The sequence below is a fragment of the Phyllobates terribilis genome, unplaced genomic scaffold (genome assembly GCF_046119375.1).
Source record: "Phyllobates terribilis strain yellow unplaced genomic scaffold, ASM4611937v1 Scaffold_291__1_contigs__length_2406647, whole genome shotgun sequence".
NCBI classification, from domain to species: domain Eukaryota; kingdom Metazoa; phylum Chordata; class Amphibia; order Anura; family Dendrobatidae; genus Phyllobates; species Phyllobates terribilis.
Window position 1 is genome coordinate 880362 of NW_027363051.1, and position 16510 is coordinate 896871.

The 16510-nt window shown below is 52.2% G+C and overlaps 1 protein-coding gene and 1 long non-coding RNA gene across 2 annotated transcripts in view; both read right to left on the reverse strand.

Annotated features, from left to right (window-relative positions):
- The window catches only part of LOC141220396 (uncharacterized), a 163367-nt gene that overhangs the window by 112087 nt on the left and 34770 nt on the right, over positions 1–16510 (reverse strand). Inside the window, 1 exon segment of the mRNA XM_073666323.1 lies at positions 12658–12739. Within this exon segment, the coding sequence (XP_073522424.1) occupies positions 12658–12739 (82 nt within the window).
- Positions 14035–16455, reverse strand: LOC141220390 (uncharacterized). The gene is made up of 3 exons (XR_012288667.1): positions 16325–16455; positions 14472–14611; positions 14035–14172 (listed from the first exon to the last, which is right to left on the reverse strand). It is a non-coding gene; the product is annotated as an uncharacterized lncRNA (long non-coding RNA).

The window sequence follows — 16510 nt, forward strand, 5'->3', positions numbered from 1 at the left end:
ATAGTCACATGCCAATCATCATCGTCATACGCCAGTAATCATCATCACACGCCGCTAATCATAGTCACATGCCAGTCATCATCGTCATACGCCAGTCATCATCATCATCATCATCATCACACGCCGGTCATTATTACACACCTGTGGAAACATCTACAGGAATCTCCTCCTTCCCGTCACTCACACACGGCTGATCCCTCCTCGTCATCGCTTCTTCTTCTGTCTCGTCCTTCACTTTATTCTTAGTCGGATCTTCCTCCTGATATATCAGATGTAACAATCAGCACAATACAAGAAGCCACCAAAATCTGTGACATCTATGACCTCGATCAGAAATGTCCCCCCATATACAGATCCGGTACAGGGCTCAGCACCGTCTACCTGATGACTCTCCGGGATGTTGTGATTCTCCTCTGGACAGTCCTGGGGATACAGAGGACGGGGACATCTCTCTGGTGGATTTCTTTCCATGAGTCCATCTGTAGGAAACACACAGTGACAGAGTACAGTGATATGTAAAAGTTTGGGCACCAATGGTCAAAATTACTGTTATTGCGAACAGTTAAGTTGAAGATGAAATAATCTCTAAAAGGCCTAAAGTTACAGATGACATTTCCTTTGTAGTTTAGGCAAAACAATGAATAATAAATTATATATATTTTCATCTTTTACATTTAAAAAAAATTCAATAAGGGAAAATGCAAAAGTTTTGGCACCCGGCAAGGTTTGTACCTAGTAGCGCCCCCTTTTGAAAGTATCACAGCTTGTAAATGCTTTTTGTAGCCAATTCTTGTTTGAGGGATTTTCATTCATTCTTCTTTGGAGAATTCTTCCAGTTCTGTGAGATTCTTGGGTCGTCTTGCATCGTCTGCTATTTTGAGGTCTAGCCACAGATTTTCAATGATGTTCAGATCAGGGGACTGTGAGGGCCATTGTAAAACCTTCAGCTTTCGCCTTTTGACGTGTGTTTAGCATCATTATCATTTGCCATCCTCTTGTCACCTTCAGCTTTTTTGCAGATGCTGTTATGTTTGTATCAAGAATTTGCTGAAATTTCAAGGAATCCATTCTTCCCTCTACCCGTTCCCTGTGCCATTGGCTGCAACACAACCCCAAAGCATGATTGATCCACCACCATGCTTAATGGTTGGCGAGATGTTCTTTTCCTAAAATTCTGTGCCCTTTTTTCTCCACACAACTATGATCATTGCTCTATTTTAACCTCATCGGTCTACAAGACTTGTGTACAAAATGCATCAGACCTTCTTAGATGTACTTTTGCATACTTCTGACGCTGAATTTTATGGTGAGGTCGCAGGAGAGGTTTTCTTCTGATGACTCTTCCATGAAGGCCATATTTGTGCAGGTGTCTCTGAAGAGTACAACAATGTTCCACAACTCCAGAGTCTGATAAATCTTTCTGAAGGTCTTTTGCAGTCAGGCGGGGGTTCTGATTTGCCTCTCTAGCAATCCTACTGAAAATCTGCTTGGTCTTCCAGACCTTATCTTGACCTCCACTGTTTCTGTTAACTGCCATTTCTTTATTACATTTTGAACCAAGGAAAGGGCAACTTGAAAGCGCTTTGCTCATAGCCTTCTCCTGCTTTGTGGCCTCCACCATTTTCAGAGAGCTAGACAGCTGCTTAGAAGAAGCCATGGCTGCGGTTATTTTGGCACAATGTTAGAGTAAGCTGTGTTTTTATAAAGCTGGAAATTTGAATCACCTGGCCTTTCCTAACGATGATAGTGAACGAGCCATAACCCTAACAAGCTAAGTAAGATCTGAATCATTGGTCAAAGTTATCTGAGCACACAAATGTCCCAGGGTAATACAAAGGAAATGTGTCATCTTTAACTTTAGGTCTTTTAGAGATCATTTCATCTTCAACTTGCTTAACTGGTCACAATAACAGGAATTTGGCCAGGGGTGCCCAAACTTTTACATGCCACTGTAGATTGTGTCATGCAATGATGGAAGTAGTAGTAGATGACCATAGAACCGACACGACAGTCTTCCCTCCTCACCCTGCTGATCGGCCCATATTGCGGTCGCCTCTTCTGCTCCATGTATAACCTCAACCTTAATATCAATCAGATCTTCACCCTAAAAAAGAACAATGTGAGATGAGCTCAAATCCCATCACTTCATGGTCAGATGTTGTGGGGTCTTCAGTGTCATCTACCTGATGATCCTCTGGGATGTTGTGATTCTCCTCTGGACAGTAATGGGAATACAGAGGACGGGGACATCTCTCTGGTGGATTTCTCCTCCTGGATCCATCTGTGGACACAGAGACTGAATATATGACCTGCCGTGTATCTGTCTATGTGGCACCCCAGGGGTCTGGTTACCACAGTAATAGAGATATTATGTCTGAGAGCAAGTGGGAGGTTTCTCTGGTCAGGAGCCCTAAGCATGCAACACGGCCCACCCAGACCTGGGAGGGGAGGAATCTGCCCTTATAAACTGGGTCTGGGGCGGGATTAGTGAGTGAAGTCCCAGACAGAGACGCAGCCAGGTCTGGAGGACAGCAGACACAGGGAAAGTTACAACAGGAGCTCTGTAGGAGCAGGAGCGAGTGCCAGAGGCTGGAAGCTAGAAAGCTCGCCTTGGCTGAAGACACTAACCCGGACACGGAGTCCGAAGCTGTGGGGACATCCAGGTCCAGCAGCAGAATCCAACCGGCAGGGGATTCCATGTCCTCTGGCCTTAGAAACCCGAAGGCATGGTCACAAGCAAGGGACCAGCACCGCCATCGTGAAGCGGAGGCTAACGGAAGGCCCAAAGTCACCGGCCATACGGGTGAGCACCACACGGTATACTCAGGGACGTGGGCTACTTCTTCCCGCATAGAGCAAGGTAGCCAGGAAAGAGTGCAAATAGTCGGGGAGGCCTACAACTCCACCTGGCCAGGGGAGATCCTGCTTGATCACAGACTGACCAGGCCCCTACTGCTAACCAGTACTCCCGGGAGGGTCTGCCTTATACCATCAGTAAAGACCCTGAACTGCACCACACGTCTCTGTGTTTCATCGCCGCACCAGCACCATTACTACTGGGACGCTCACACCATCACTCCCATCATCCACACTAGCTGCCCTGAGGCAATACTTCTCCCGTGGGGAGTTATCCCATACTCAGCTGCGCAAACAACATCAGCCTCAGCGGTCGGCAGCGCAGCGGCGGTCCCCACTGACCGCAATCCACGGGTGGCGTAGTCGGACATTTGTTATTACCTAAGACTGCCACTGGTTTGACCGCCCTGGGGACGGACCGGGTCACCACCACACTGAGACTACAACCCCCAGCGATCCGGCTCCGGGTATCCCCTGCACAGCACAGGCCCAGGGGGCGCGTCAACTTTGGCATAGTCGGCAGGATTTCGTGCCCGCAACCACCGGGTACTGCGTGCCTGAAAAAGACTTTTGAACTTACCTGTGGCGAAGTTTCCTGCCGTCCGGAGTCGTTTCCCGCCATCGGACGCCATCTTGGACCGTTTCCCGCCGTCTTCTGCCTTCTTGCCGCCATCCGCAGCTGCTTCCCGCCTTCGGACGCCATCTTCGGGACGCCGCGCGGGAAGAAGAGGGGCGTGGACGCCGAAAGCGCGTGAGATCCGAAGCTCCGCCCCACGCTCCGACGCTACGTAAGGTCCTGGAAGGGAGGAAGAGCGACGCTGACGTCATCGGAGCGCGACGCCAGGTCCTCTACCCCGACGATTGATTGCGGAGCCGCGGCCTACGGAAGAAGAGCATCGCAAGGTAGGCCACGGTCCACTAGGGGGGGAAGGAGGATGTCGGACACCGAGGGGAGCTCCACTGCCACACCGGCCACCAGCGCAACCGCTGCAGCGGTCATGCCATTCACCATGCCTTATATCCCGGGGGCAACCTGGCTACCCCAGTACTCAGGGGAGTCACATACCCTGAGTGACTTAAGGGAAAGACTTGATAGCCTCTTCCAGGTATACCCCCTCACAGAAGAGCAAAAAGTGAGCATTCTGGTGGCCCAGTTAATCGGGGCAGCCCAAAGGGAGATAAAGTCCTGGTCACCTGGGAAGAAGAGGACTGTCAGAGAGATACTAGCCCGGCTGAAAGACACATTTGATACCCGCACCTCAGCCAAAATAAAGCTCAGATTTTACGGGTGCAAACAACAGGCACATGAAAGTATAAGAGACTATGCTCTAAACCTACAAGAGGCCCTGAGAGCCATTAAGCAGGCAGACCCTGACAGCGTGGGAAATGAAGACAAGTTGCTGACCGAACAATTTATTGAGGGTCTACTGTGCAATGCCCACCGAACCCAGTTGCGGGCAATGGCTTTACAGGACCCTGACGTGGACTTTGCACAGTTCAAGGACAGAGCCATCCGGGTGCTCCGAGAACCAGCACCAGGTGGCGCTGTGACCCACAGGCGCCCTGCTATCACTTATCACCAGGACGCGGCGCCCTTGTCTGCAGGGCCTGTGGGAGCTGATGCACAGGCTTTGAACAATAACCCGGCAACAGACCAGCACCATCAGGTCCAAGAACTGACTAAGAGCGTTGCCGCGCTAACCAGAACTGTGCAGTCTTTACAGGTCTCTTCTCCAGGAAAGATCCAGCTGGCATCCGGACCGGAGGACGTCCCGTGGCGCCGACTGAGGAGGACCCCACCGGCCAGAGGAAGACCCAGCGACAGATACAACGAGGACGGACGACCCATCTGCCGCCGCTGCGATCAACACGGACATATGGCAAGGTACTGTCATTTAAACAGGCACAACCTGGGGTAGAGGGCCAATCCCCAGGCATAAGATCATCAGGCCCATCAAACTGGCATGACAAATACGTAGGGTGACGTCCGGTCTTGCCCGTGGTACTGGATGGCATTCCTATGAGTGCCCTACTAGACACCGGGTCACAGGTCACCACCATCCCGTACGTGCTCTTCAAGCGGTACTGGAATGACACGGACATAACCCGCTACCCAGATGACGACCTGACATTATCGCCAGCAATGGTCAGCCCGTGCCACAGATAGGATTTAAGGAAATGACCATCAAGGTCGGTAAAGTTGAACTGCCGGCACAAGGACTTATCATTGTGGACATTGACCGTCGCGAGAGTCACCCAAAAATCACCCTAGGTACTAACGTAATTGAAAACTGTCTTGCAGAGGTGATTCTTATTTTGCAACAGGTTGCCAAGAACGCCAGTTCCAGCCAGCAGCGTGTGCTCCAGAAAGAGATCCGGGCACTGATGAAGCGGCAACAAGTGGAACTATCTGGTGGTGAGATAGGTAGCGTGAGAATGTGTGACCCGTTCCCTATTGCCATGCCCCCAAAAAGTGAGATGTTGATTTGGTGCCGGGCAGCTATTGGTCTAAGAGGTAGAGACTACCAAGCAATGGTAGAACCCGTCTACTCAGACAGTAGGCCCACCATTTTGACAGCACGGGGGGTGGTCGATGTACGCCATGGGAGGGTGCCCGTCCGCATCATAAATATCGGGGAGAGAGAAGTACACCTGCCCCGGTATGCCACGCTAGCCAAATTGTTCACCATCAACCAGAACTCTGTACAGGCCGTGGAACCCTTGCCTCCATCTCAACCAGAGGAAGGTAGAATCATAGAATCATAGAATGGTAGAGTTGGAAGGGACCTCCTGGGTCATCTGGTCCAACCCCCTGCTCAAAGCAGGATTCACTAAATCATCTCAGACAGATGTCTGTCCAGCCTCTGTTTGAAGGCGTCCATTGAAGGAGAACTCACCACCTCTCGTGGCAGCCTGTTCCACTCATTAATCACCCTAACTGTCAAAAAGTTTTTTCTAATATCTAATCTGTGTCTCCTCCCATTTAGTTTCATCCCATTGCTTCTAGTCTTTCCTTGTGCAAATGAGAATAAAGATGATCCTTCTACAATGTGACAGCCCTTGACATATTTGTAGACAGCTATTAAGTCTCCTCTCAGTCTTCTTTTTTGCAAGCTAAACATTCCCAAATCCTGCAACCGTTCCTCATAGGACATGGTTTGCAGACCAGTCACCATTCTGGTCGCTCTTCTCTGAACTTGCTCCAGTTTGTCTATGTCTTTTTTAAAATGTGGTGCCCAAAACTGTACACAGTATTCCAGATGAGGTCTGACCAAAGAGGAGTAAAGACCGATAATGACTTCACGTGATCTAGACTGTATGCTTCTGTTAATACATCCCAGAATTTTATTTGCCTTTTTTGCTGCTGCATCACACTGTTGACTCATGTTCAGTCTATGATCTATTAGTATACCTAAGTCTTTTTCACATGTACTGTTGCTTAGCTCTATTCCTCCCATTCTGTATATGCTTTTTTCATTTTTATTGCCCAGATGTAGTACTTTGCATTTTTCCCTGTTAAAAATCATTCTGTTGTTTGCTGCCCACTGCTCCAGTTTATTTAGGTCTTTTTGAATCCTCTCTCTCTCTTCTCTAGTATTAGCTATCCCTCCTAGCTTTGTGTCATCAGCAAATTTAATCAGTTTACCCTCAATTCCTTCATCTAAATCATTGATAAAGATGTTGAACAATACAGGTCCCAGGACGGAGCCCTGTGGTACCCCACTTGAGACATTCATCCAGCTGGATGTGAAGGTAACGGCTCTAAGAAACCAATGGAGGACTGGTGTCAGCAACTGCATTTGGGTACTGACTCCACTCCCTCACACCAAAAACAGGGAGTCTACCGGGAGGTTCAAGAGTACGAAAGAGTGTTTAGCAAACACCCGTTAGACTTTGGGCGAGTAAAGGGGGTAGAACATCACATCCCAACCGGAGACCATCCTCCCATAAAAGAGAGATACCGACCGGTACCCCCTGCACACTATCAACACGCCAAGGGGATGCTAAAAGACATGAAGGAGGCTGGGGTAATTAGGGACAGCTGTAGCCCCTGGGCAGCTCCACTAGTCTTAGTGAAAAAGAAAGACAACACCATGAGAATGTGTGTAGACTACAGGAAGGTCAACCGTATCACACATAAAGATGCGTACCCGTTACCAAGGATAGAAGAGTCCTTAGCTGCATTAAAATCTGCTAACTTCTTCTCTACTTTGGATCTCACTAGCGGGTACTGGCAGGTTCCTGTAGCAGAGGCGGACCGGGAGAAGACCGCATTCACCACCCTGATGGGACTCAGCGAATTTAACTGTATGCCGTTCGGGCTCTGCAACCTTCCAACGGTTGATGGAATGCTGTCTGGGACACCGGAACTTCGAGATGGTCCTGTTATACCTGGACGACGTCATCGTCTATTCTAAGACCTATGAGGACCATCTGGAACACCTGGCAGAAGTGTTTGAAGCCCTGGCAAACTATGGCCTAAAGGTAAAACCCTCAAAGTGCCATCTACTGAAGCCAAAGGTACAGTACCTGGGACACGTGGTGAGTGATTACGGAGTAGCCCCCGACCCTGACAAGATCACCGTAATTAAGGACTGGCCAAGACCATCCAGCATAAAGGAAGTGCGGCAGTTCCTCGGGTTGGTAGGCTACTACCGAAGATTCATTCCCGGTTTTACCAAGAAGGCAGCTCCTATGCAGGACCTCCTGATAGGCCAGTCCAGGAAGGCCAAAAACCAGAAGCCACCCTTCAAATGGGAAAAGCTGGAAGAGGAGTCATTCCGCCAGCTGAAGATGGCCCTCACGGGGGATGAAATCCTGGCGTACCCTGATTACAGCCAGCCCTTTATCCTCCACACGGACGCAAGCAACATTCGGCTAGGGGCCGTACTGTCCCAGATCCAGCAGGGGAGAGAACGGGTAATTGCTTACGCCAGCCGAAAACTGCGACCCACGGAAAGAAACCCTGAGAATTACAGCTCGTTCAAGCTAGAGTTCCTGGCAGTGGTGTGGGCAGTAACTGAACGTTTCAAGCATTACCTTGCCTCTTCCAGGTTCACCGTGTACACGGACAACAACCCGTTGACACACCTGGACACTGCAAGACTGGGTGCCCTGGAGCAGAAATGGATGGCCCGCCTGTCCAATTTTGAGCTCACGATCAAGTACCGGGCAGGACGCTCCAATACCAACTCGGACGCCCTGTCCAGGATGCCAAACCTACCGGACGAAGGGGAGGATCCAGAAGAATTGGAAGAGATCGAACTCCCTGCGTTTCACAGTCATGGGATTACCCAGTATTCCCACCGTGTGAGGGGCTAGCGATCCGCTACGTTCAACCCCTTATCCCACTACAACTGGGCGGAGACACAAGACAGCGACCCCGCAGTCCGTCTGGTGAAGGAGATGCTGACCCAGGCTGACGCCCGCCTGGACCCAGACGCTCCGGAAGAGACCAAGCAACTGTGGACGGAGAAGAGCAGACTGTTTCTCTACAAGGAGAAGTTGTGCCGCAGATTGGTCAATTCCCGGACACATGAACTGATCTGGCAGGTGGTGGTACCGAGACGGGACGCAGCTATGGTGCTGGAGGCCTACCACAATGGGGCAGGGCACTTCGGATGGAAGAAGCAGGAGTTCCTGCTGCGTGAACGGTTCTACTGGATAGGCATGAGAGGAGCCATTGAGAGGTGGTGTAGAGACTGTGGCCCGTGCAATCTAAGAAGAAGGGACCGTGCCAGCCAGAGGACTCCCCTGCAGCCCATCATCACCAGGCAGCCGCAGGAACTGGTCGCTCTGGACCATGTTAAACTGGCTCCAAGCAGAAGCGGGTATGTCTACGCCCTAACCATCGGGGATCACTACTCCCGGTTCCTGGTGGTGGTCCCTGTCAAAGACCTGACGGCTCAGACAGCAGCCAGAGCCTTCCAGCTGCACTTCTGTCGCCCACACGGGTACCCGGACCAAGTGCTGACGGACCAAGGACCAGCCTTCGAAGCGGAGGTCTTCCAGGAGTTCTGCAACCTGTATGGCTGCAAGAAGATAAGAACAACGCCCTATCACCCCCAAACCAATGGACTCTGCGAGAAGATGAACCAGGTGGTGATAGATCTGCTAAAAACATTGCCCCTGGAAGAACGCAGTCTGTGGCCTGAGAAACTGCCCGATCTGGTGGACCTGTATAACCACATCCCGGTAGGTTCCACCAACTGTACCCCGGCTTACCTAATGCGAGCAAGACCTGGTAAGCAGCCTGTTGACCTGGATATGGGAGTCCTGACACCCGAGGACACCTCGCCAGAAGCAGACTGGGATACAGAACGGCAGCAGCAGTACCGGAAAGTACAGGAGAGCGTCGAGCGAAGTCTCTGTCAATCAAGAGAAAGGCAGGAGAGGACTTACAACGAACATGCTCCCGCTGTTCCCTTGGTACCTGGAGAGCAGGTCTTGAAAAGAAAAAGGCGGCTCCATAAGTTGGATGACCAGTGGGAAAAGGACCCGTACACCGTACTGCCCTCAAGCCACAATAATCCAAAGGTGTACGTCATCAGTAAGGATGGAGGAGAGACCACAGCCACTGTCTCCAGAGACCACCTGAAAAAGTGCCCCGAGAAGTTACAAAGCACGGATGAAGATCAGGAAGACCCTCAACCCGTAGAGGAAAAGGAGGAAATGATCAGCACCGTACTCGGAGACTTTCCCCGGTCCTGGACACAAGTAAACAACGCTATCGTGGTGCCCGTCCTCACCTTTCTCCAGCTAGCCCCTCAAGTGCCTACAGAAGACCAGGTAGAGCTGGAAGAGCAGCCGGCCCAGGAGGCAGAAGAATCCACACCAGCAGCCCAGGAGAATCAACCCTCTGCTAGTAGTGAGCCTGCCGTGCCCCTAGTGAGCCAAAGAGTGCGCAGAAAGCTGCCCAGCTTGCCCATAACACCTCCTACACCCTGTAGTGCAGGACCAGTTAGTGAGCTCCGTAGGTCCACTAGAGTCACTAGAGGTCAAATGCCCGCGCACTGGAGAATATAAGTAATGCACTGTGAATTTACCTGTTTCTTGAAAATATTTATGGTTTATGTTTGTTGCCTGTTATTAATTATGTTTCTCAGTTACCCTGCAGATTTATTTGGACTAACAGGTTATGGACACTGGATAACCGGAACAATTTTGTAGATAGTTGCACCTTGGTGCCTCTTGCGAAGACGGCCGCGGAAGAGAAAACCTGTCTGGCGTGGCCTACTTGCGGCCCAAAGTAGCTAGCTCCAGCCTTGCAGCCACGCCCAAGGCCAATGCAAGGGGTTTGCTTTGAACAGGCCCCTACTTCGCTTAAAACTTAACCTTGAGTGATATGGACACCCGGTTGCAGACACGCCGTGACCTTTAAAGAACTAAAGCTTCCTGTAAATATGTTATTGTATTATTGTTATACCCTGCATTTATGTTTCTTTAAAAAAAAAATGTGTTTAGTCCCAGAGTACTAAAATTTACAAGGGGGGAATGTGGCACCCCAGGGGTCTGGTTACCACAGTAATAGAGATATTATGTCTGAGAGCAAGTGGGAGGTTTCTCTGGTCAGGAGCCCTAAGCATGCAACACGGCCCACCCAGACCTGGGAGGGGAGGAATCTGCCCTTATAAACTGGGTCTGGGGCGGGATTAGTGAGTGAAGTCCCAGACAGAGACGCAGCCAGGTCTGGAGGACAGCAGACACAGGGAAAGTTACAACAGGAGCTCTGTAGGAGCAGGAGCGAGTGCCAGAGGCTGGAAGCTAGAAAGCTCGCCTTGGCTGAAGACACTAACCCGGACACGGAGTCCGAAGCTGTGGGGACATCCAGGTCCAGCAGCAGAATCCAACCGGCAGGGGATTCCATGTCCTCTGGCCTTAGAAACCCGAAGGCACGGTCACAAGCAAGGGACCAGCACCGCCATCGTGAAGCGGAGGCTAACGGAAGGCCCCAAGTCACCGGCCATACGGGTGAGCACCACACGGTATACTCAGGGACGTGGGCTACTTCTACCCGCATAGAGCAAGGTAGTCAGGAAAGAGTGCAGATAGTCGGGGAGGCCTACAACTCCACCTGGCCAGGGGAGATCCTGCTTGCTCACAGACTGACCAGGCCCCTACTGCTAACCAGTACTCCCGGGAGGGTCTGCCTTATACCATCAGTAAAGACCCTGAACTGCACCACACGTCTCTGTGTTTCATCGCCACACCAGCACCATTACTACTGGGACGCTCACACCATCACTCCCATCATCCACACTAGCTGCCCTGAGGCAATACTTCTCCCGTGGGGAGTTATCCCATACTCAGCTGCGCAAACAACATCAGCCTCAGCGGTCGGCAGCGCAGCAGCGGTCCCCACTGACCGCAATCCACGGGTGGCGTAGTCGGACATTTGTTATTACCTAAGACTGCCACTGGTTTGACCGCCCTGTGTACGGACCGGGTCACCGCCACACTGAGACTACAACCCCCAGCGATCCGGCTCCGGGTATCCCCTGCACAGCACAGGCCCAGGGGGCGCGTCATCTATATATGAGATCCGTCTCTCAGAACCGGTAATTCTATGTTTATGTATCTGGGAATAAATTACATTGTTGTGGTCCTCACCACCGGTACCGAGGTCCCAGCACATTGTGGGCCTCAACTATGAAGTGATAATCAGCGAGGCCAAAGCCTAATGCTCTGCACTCAGAGGATGAGGACCCTGAGGAGAGGGACAGAGAAGACCCTCGTCAGTCAGATGGAGGAGCCGTACTAAAAAACACAACTTCTCCAAGTTTCGTCTCCGGGGATGGAACCAGAGAGGAGCTGGAGAAAGCTCCACATTTCTATCCATTGGTTTCTTCTCTCCTAATTCACTGTATGGAGATTGGGGGAAGACTATTTACCAGTGATTGTTTTTTTGAGAGCTCATGATGTCACCATGAGGACACGGCCTCCCTCCTGGACAGGATCCTCTGGGATCACTCAGAGGAGAGAACCTGACTTCCTCCTATTAAAAGACGGGTTACCGCGTTTTTCTTCTTCTTTAAATAGAGATAAATCTCAACAGCCTCCTCGGTATAAACACTAAAATAGGTAGCAAGATCTGCGTTTGTCTCTAAAGGAGGAAAAAAGGGCACATGTACGACTAACGTACGAAGTCACAGCGCCCGGAAGGACGGTGTTGTGGGGAGCACCCGGTACGCAGCGGTTAGTACCTATCAATGTGTAGAAAGGACAACTAGAGAGCCGGCACCGGGGTCATGGGCGCTTACTGATGCACACGGGGAGCCAAGGAGAGATTGTCTGGTCAGACTCCACAGAAAAGCTCCATAATACATATTCTTCTGAACAAACATCCCTTTAAGGGAGACTTACACTTATTACCACGCCAGGATCTCAGATTGAAGTCCCCATTATTTTTGTTTTGTCTCCCAAAATGAGAACAAATGTTTATTTTTTATAAAAAATAAATCTATCTATCTATCTATCTATCTATCTATCTATCTATCTATCTATCTATCTATCTATCTACATACATATACACACACACACACACACACACACACACACATATATATTATTATTTGGCAGTTTCACGTCAGGATTTATTGCACACGGTAAACGCCAAAAGAAAAAAACACATCAGAAACACCTCCCCAAAACTGTAATGAAAAAACAATGATCAAAAAAAGTCACCAATAAAAAGGTCAACGGCCATTCAAGAAGAGAAGCCCCCACACAGCTCCGATAACGGAAGATAAAGCGGATGGGTGTCAGGAACAGTTCTGAAAATGGCAGCGACATCGTTCTTACCGCCCAATAAATGCTGAGAAACAAAACCCAAAAAGCCAGAAGCCCGACCACGACTGATGACGACATTGAGCCGGCACCGATTCTGAGGGACGGACGAGCGACAGCGGATTAGGGGGAAAATCATCAGTAAATTAACCCCGACTCTGCTGAGTAACGATCAGACTCCGGTACCAAAAGAAATCATAGGAGAGAACGGACAGAAGCGCTGGGAAATCTGCAGACAAAAGGTGACCGATGCTCTAAGGAAGGTGAAAGATTCAGAAAGAAACCGCCGAGGACGAAGACTGAAGACTGATGAAGACGACAGCGGAGAAACCGCGACTCACAGATCAGAAGAGAAGAATCAGGGAATGAAAGCTGTGAGAAAATGTAGAGAAAACCAGAGCAAGTCTGGAGAAAAATCATCTATTATAGGACGAGGCCGAGAGACGTCATCACATCCACCGGAGCCAACAAGAGTCTCCTCTCACCTGGTGATGTCAGAGGCCGGAGCTCCTCCATTATCACCTCCTGGTACCGATCCTGGTGTCCTTCTAGATACTCCCACTCCTCCATGGAGAGATAGACAGCGACGTCCTGACACCTTATAGGAACCTGACAACAACGACACCACCATCACCCAGAATCCTCCAGTGCTGTCCTGTATAATGTCCCAGCAGTCACCTCTCCGCTCATCACCCAGAATCCTCCAGTGCTGTCCTATATAATGTCCCAGCAGTCACCTCTCCAGTCATCACCCAGAATCCTCCAGTGCCGTCCTGTATAATGTCCCAGCAGTCACCTCTCCGGTCATCACCCAGAATCCTCCAGTGCTGTCCTGTATAATGTCCCAGCAGTCACCTCTCCGCTCATCACCCAGAATCCTCCAGTGCCGTCCTGTATAATGTCCCAGCAGTCACCTCTCCGCTCGTCACCCAGAATCCTCCAGTGCCATCCTGTATAATGTCCCAGCAGTCACCTCTCCGCTCATCACCCAGAATCCTCCTGTGCCGTCCTGTATGATGTCCCAGCAGTCACCTCTCCGCTCATCACCCAGAATCCTCCTGTGCCGTCCTGTATGATGTCCCAGCAGTCACCTCTCCGGTCATCACCCAGAATCCTCCTGTGCCGTCCTGTATGATGTCCCAGCAGTCACCTCTCCGGTCGTCACCCAGAATCCTCCAGTGCTGTCCTGTATAATGTACCAGCAGTCACCTCTCCGCTCATCACCCAGAATCCTCCAGTGCTGTCCTGTATAATGTCCCAGCAGTCACCTCTCCAGTCATCACCCAGAATCCTCCAGTGCTGTCCTGTATAATGTCCCAGCAGTCACCTCTCCGCTCAGCAGCTCAATCATCTTGTTGCTGAGCTCTAGGATCTTCTTCCTCTTCCTCTCATGTATCGGGGGGTGCGGGGGAGGCTCTGTGATGGGGTCTGGGCTCCGCCCTCCTGACTCCTGGAGATGGATGATGGGAGTCACACCCTCCCCCGGTGTCTTCCTCACTATTGTGTAATCCTGTGTATGGAGAGAGACACCTAGGGAGAAGAATTCCTTCCTGACTCCAGATCTGACAATCAGTAGAAATCCCGGGATCAATAACCGTCTCCAGTAATCTGGGGCCATAACCTGGAATATTATTACACTCAGGACAGACATCCAGGCCCCTCTACAGCTCTTATAGGGAATCCCCATGACAACTCCTCCTGGCAGAGAGCTGCACACAATCACTGCTCTTACAGTAAAGAATCCTTCTCTTCCTCTTCTGGATTTCCTCTTCCCGATGTCGGACTTGTTACATAACACAATAAAGCTGATAGAAATGTAGAGGAGTTACCTCTCCGCTCAGCAGGGAGATGATCTCCAGGGTGAAGTGTAATAATCTTCTGGTGGTCTCGTCCTCGTCCATCCTCGGGGGGTCATTCAGGAGGAGGGATGATCACTGGATCAGCTGGAGGGATCTCGTCCTGCTGGCGTCTTCATGATAAAGGAGAAGATGGAGATCACAGGGGACGATATAGCGACAATCACTGAATTCTGCCCCAAATATCCGACATTTATCAGGAAGAATCTGGAGGAAAAGCCACAAACTCCACCGCGGCCTCCTCCGCCGATCTGACCGCTCATTATCAGCCTCGTAGGAGGTCGGTCACCGTGGTAACTACAGCGCCAGCAGAGGACGGTCAACGTGGTAACTACACCGCCAGCGGAGGACGGTCACCGTGGTAACTACACCTCTAGTGGGGGGCGGTCACCGTGGTAACTCCACCTCCAGCGGGGGCGGTCACCGTGGTAACTCCAGCTCCAGCGGGGGACGGTCACCATGGTAACTCCACCTCCAGCAGAGGACGGTCACCGTGGTAACTCCACCTCCAGCGGGGGATGGTCACCGTGGTAACTCCACCTCCTGCGGGGGATGGTCACCGTGGTAACTCCACCTCCAGCGGGGGATGGTCACCGTGGTAACTCCACCTCCAGCAGAGGACGGTCACCGTGGTAACTCCACCTCCAGCGGGGGACGGTCACCGTGGTAACTCCACCTCCAGCGGGGGCGGTCACCGTGGTAACTCCACCTCCAGCGGGGGACGGTCACCGTGGTAACTCCACCTCCAGCGGGGGACGGTCACCGTGGTAACTCCACCTCCAGCGGGGGACGGTCACCGTGGTAACTCCACCTCCAGCGGGGGACGGTCACCGTGGTAACTCCACCTCCAGCGGGGGACGGTCACCGTGGTAACTCCACCTCCAGCGGGGGGCGGTCACTGTGGTAACTCCACCTCCAGCGGGGGCGGTCACTGTGGTAACTCCACCTCCAGCGGGGGCAGTCACTGTGGTAACTCCACCTCCAGCGGGGGACGGTCACCGTGGTAACTCCACCTCCAGCGGGGGACGGTCACTGTGGTAACTCCACCTCCAGCGGGGGGCGGTCACCGTGTTAACTCCACCTCCAGTGGGGGCGGTCACTGTGGTAACTCCACCTCCAGCGGGGGACGGTCACCGTGGTAACTCCACCTCCAGCGGGGGACGGTCACCGTGGTAACTCCACCTCCAGCGGGGGGCGGTCACCGTGGTAACTCCACCTCTCCACCTCCAGCGGGGGGCGGTCACTGTGGTAACTCCACCTCCAGCGGGGGACGGTCACCGTGGTAACTCCACCTCCAGCGGGGGACGGTCACCGTGGTAACTCCACCTCCAGCGGGGGGCGGTCACTGTGGTAACTCCACCTCCAGCGGGGGACGGTCACCGTGGTAACTCCACCTCCAGCGGGGGACGGTCACCGTGGTAACTCCACCTCCAGCGGGGGACGGTCACCGTGGTAACTCCACCTCCAGCGGGGGCGGTCACTGTGGTAACTCCACCTCCAGCGGGGGGCGGTCACTGTGGTAACTCCACCTCCAGCGGGGGACGGTCACCGTGGTAACTCCACCTCCAGCGGGGGACGGTCACCGTGGTAACTCCACCTCCAGCGGGGGACGGTCACCGTGGTAACTCCACCTCCAGCGGGGGACGGTCACCGTGGTAACTCCACCTCCAGCGGGGGCGGTGAGGTGAGGAGGAGCCGCTGCACATCCCCCATACAACACTGAGGAGCCGCAGTCACATGGAGCAGGAGCCTCCACAGGAACAGCTCTGATCTCACCCCACACTCTCCTCTCACAGATTCACCACAAACCCTCCCTGTAATCTCACCGGAATGGCGGGAAGCGGAAACCTGCTGCTGGCTGATACCAGAGAGCAAGAGCTGCGCACACCCAGGACGGAGCTGCTGCACTGAGAGCGGGAGGACCTGTGGTGACGTCACCGCCATGTGATCAGGGGGCGGAGCTCAGGAGAGAGATGATGAAGGACCTGTGGTGACGTCACCGCCATGTGATC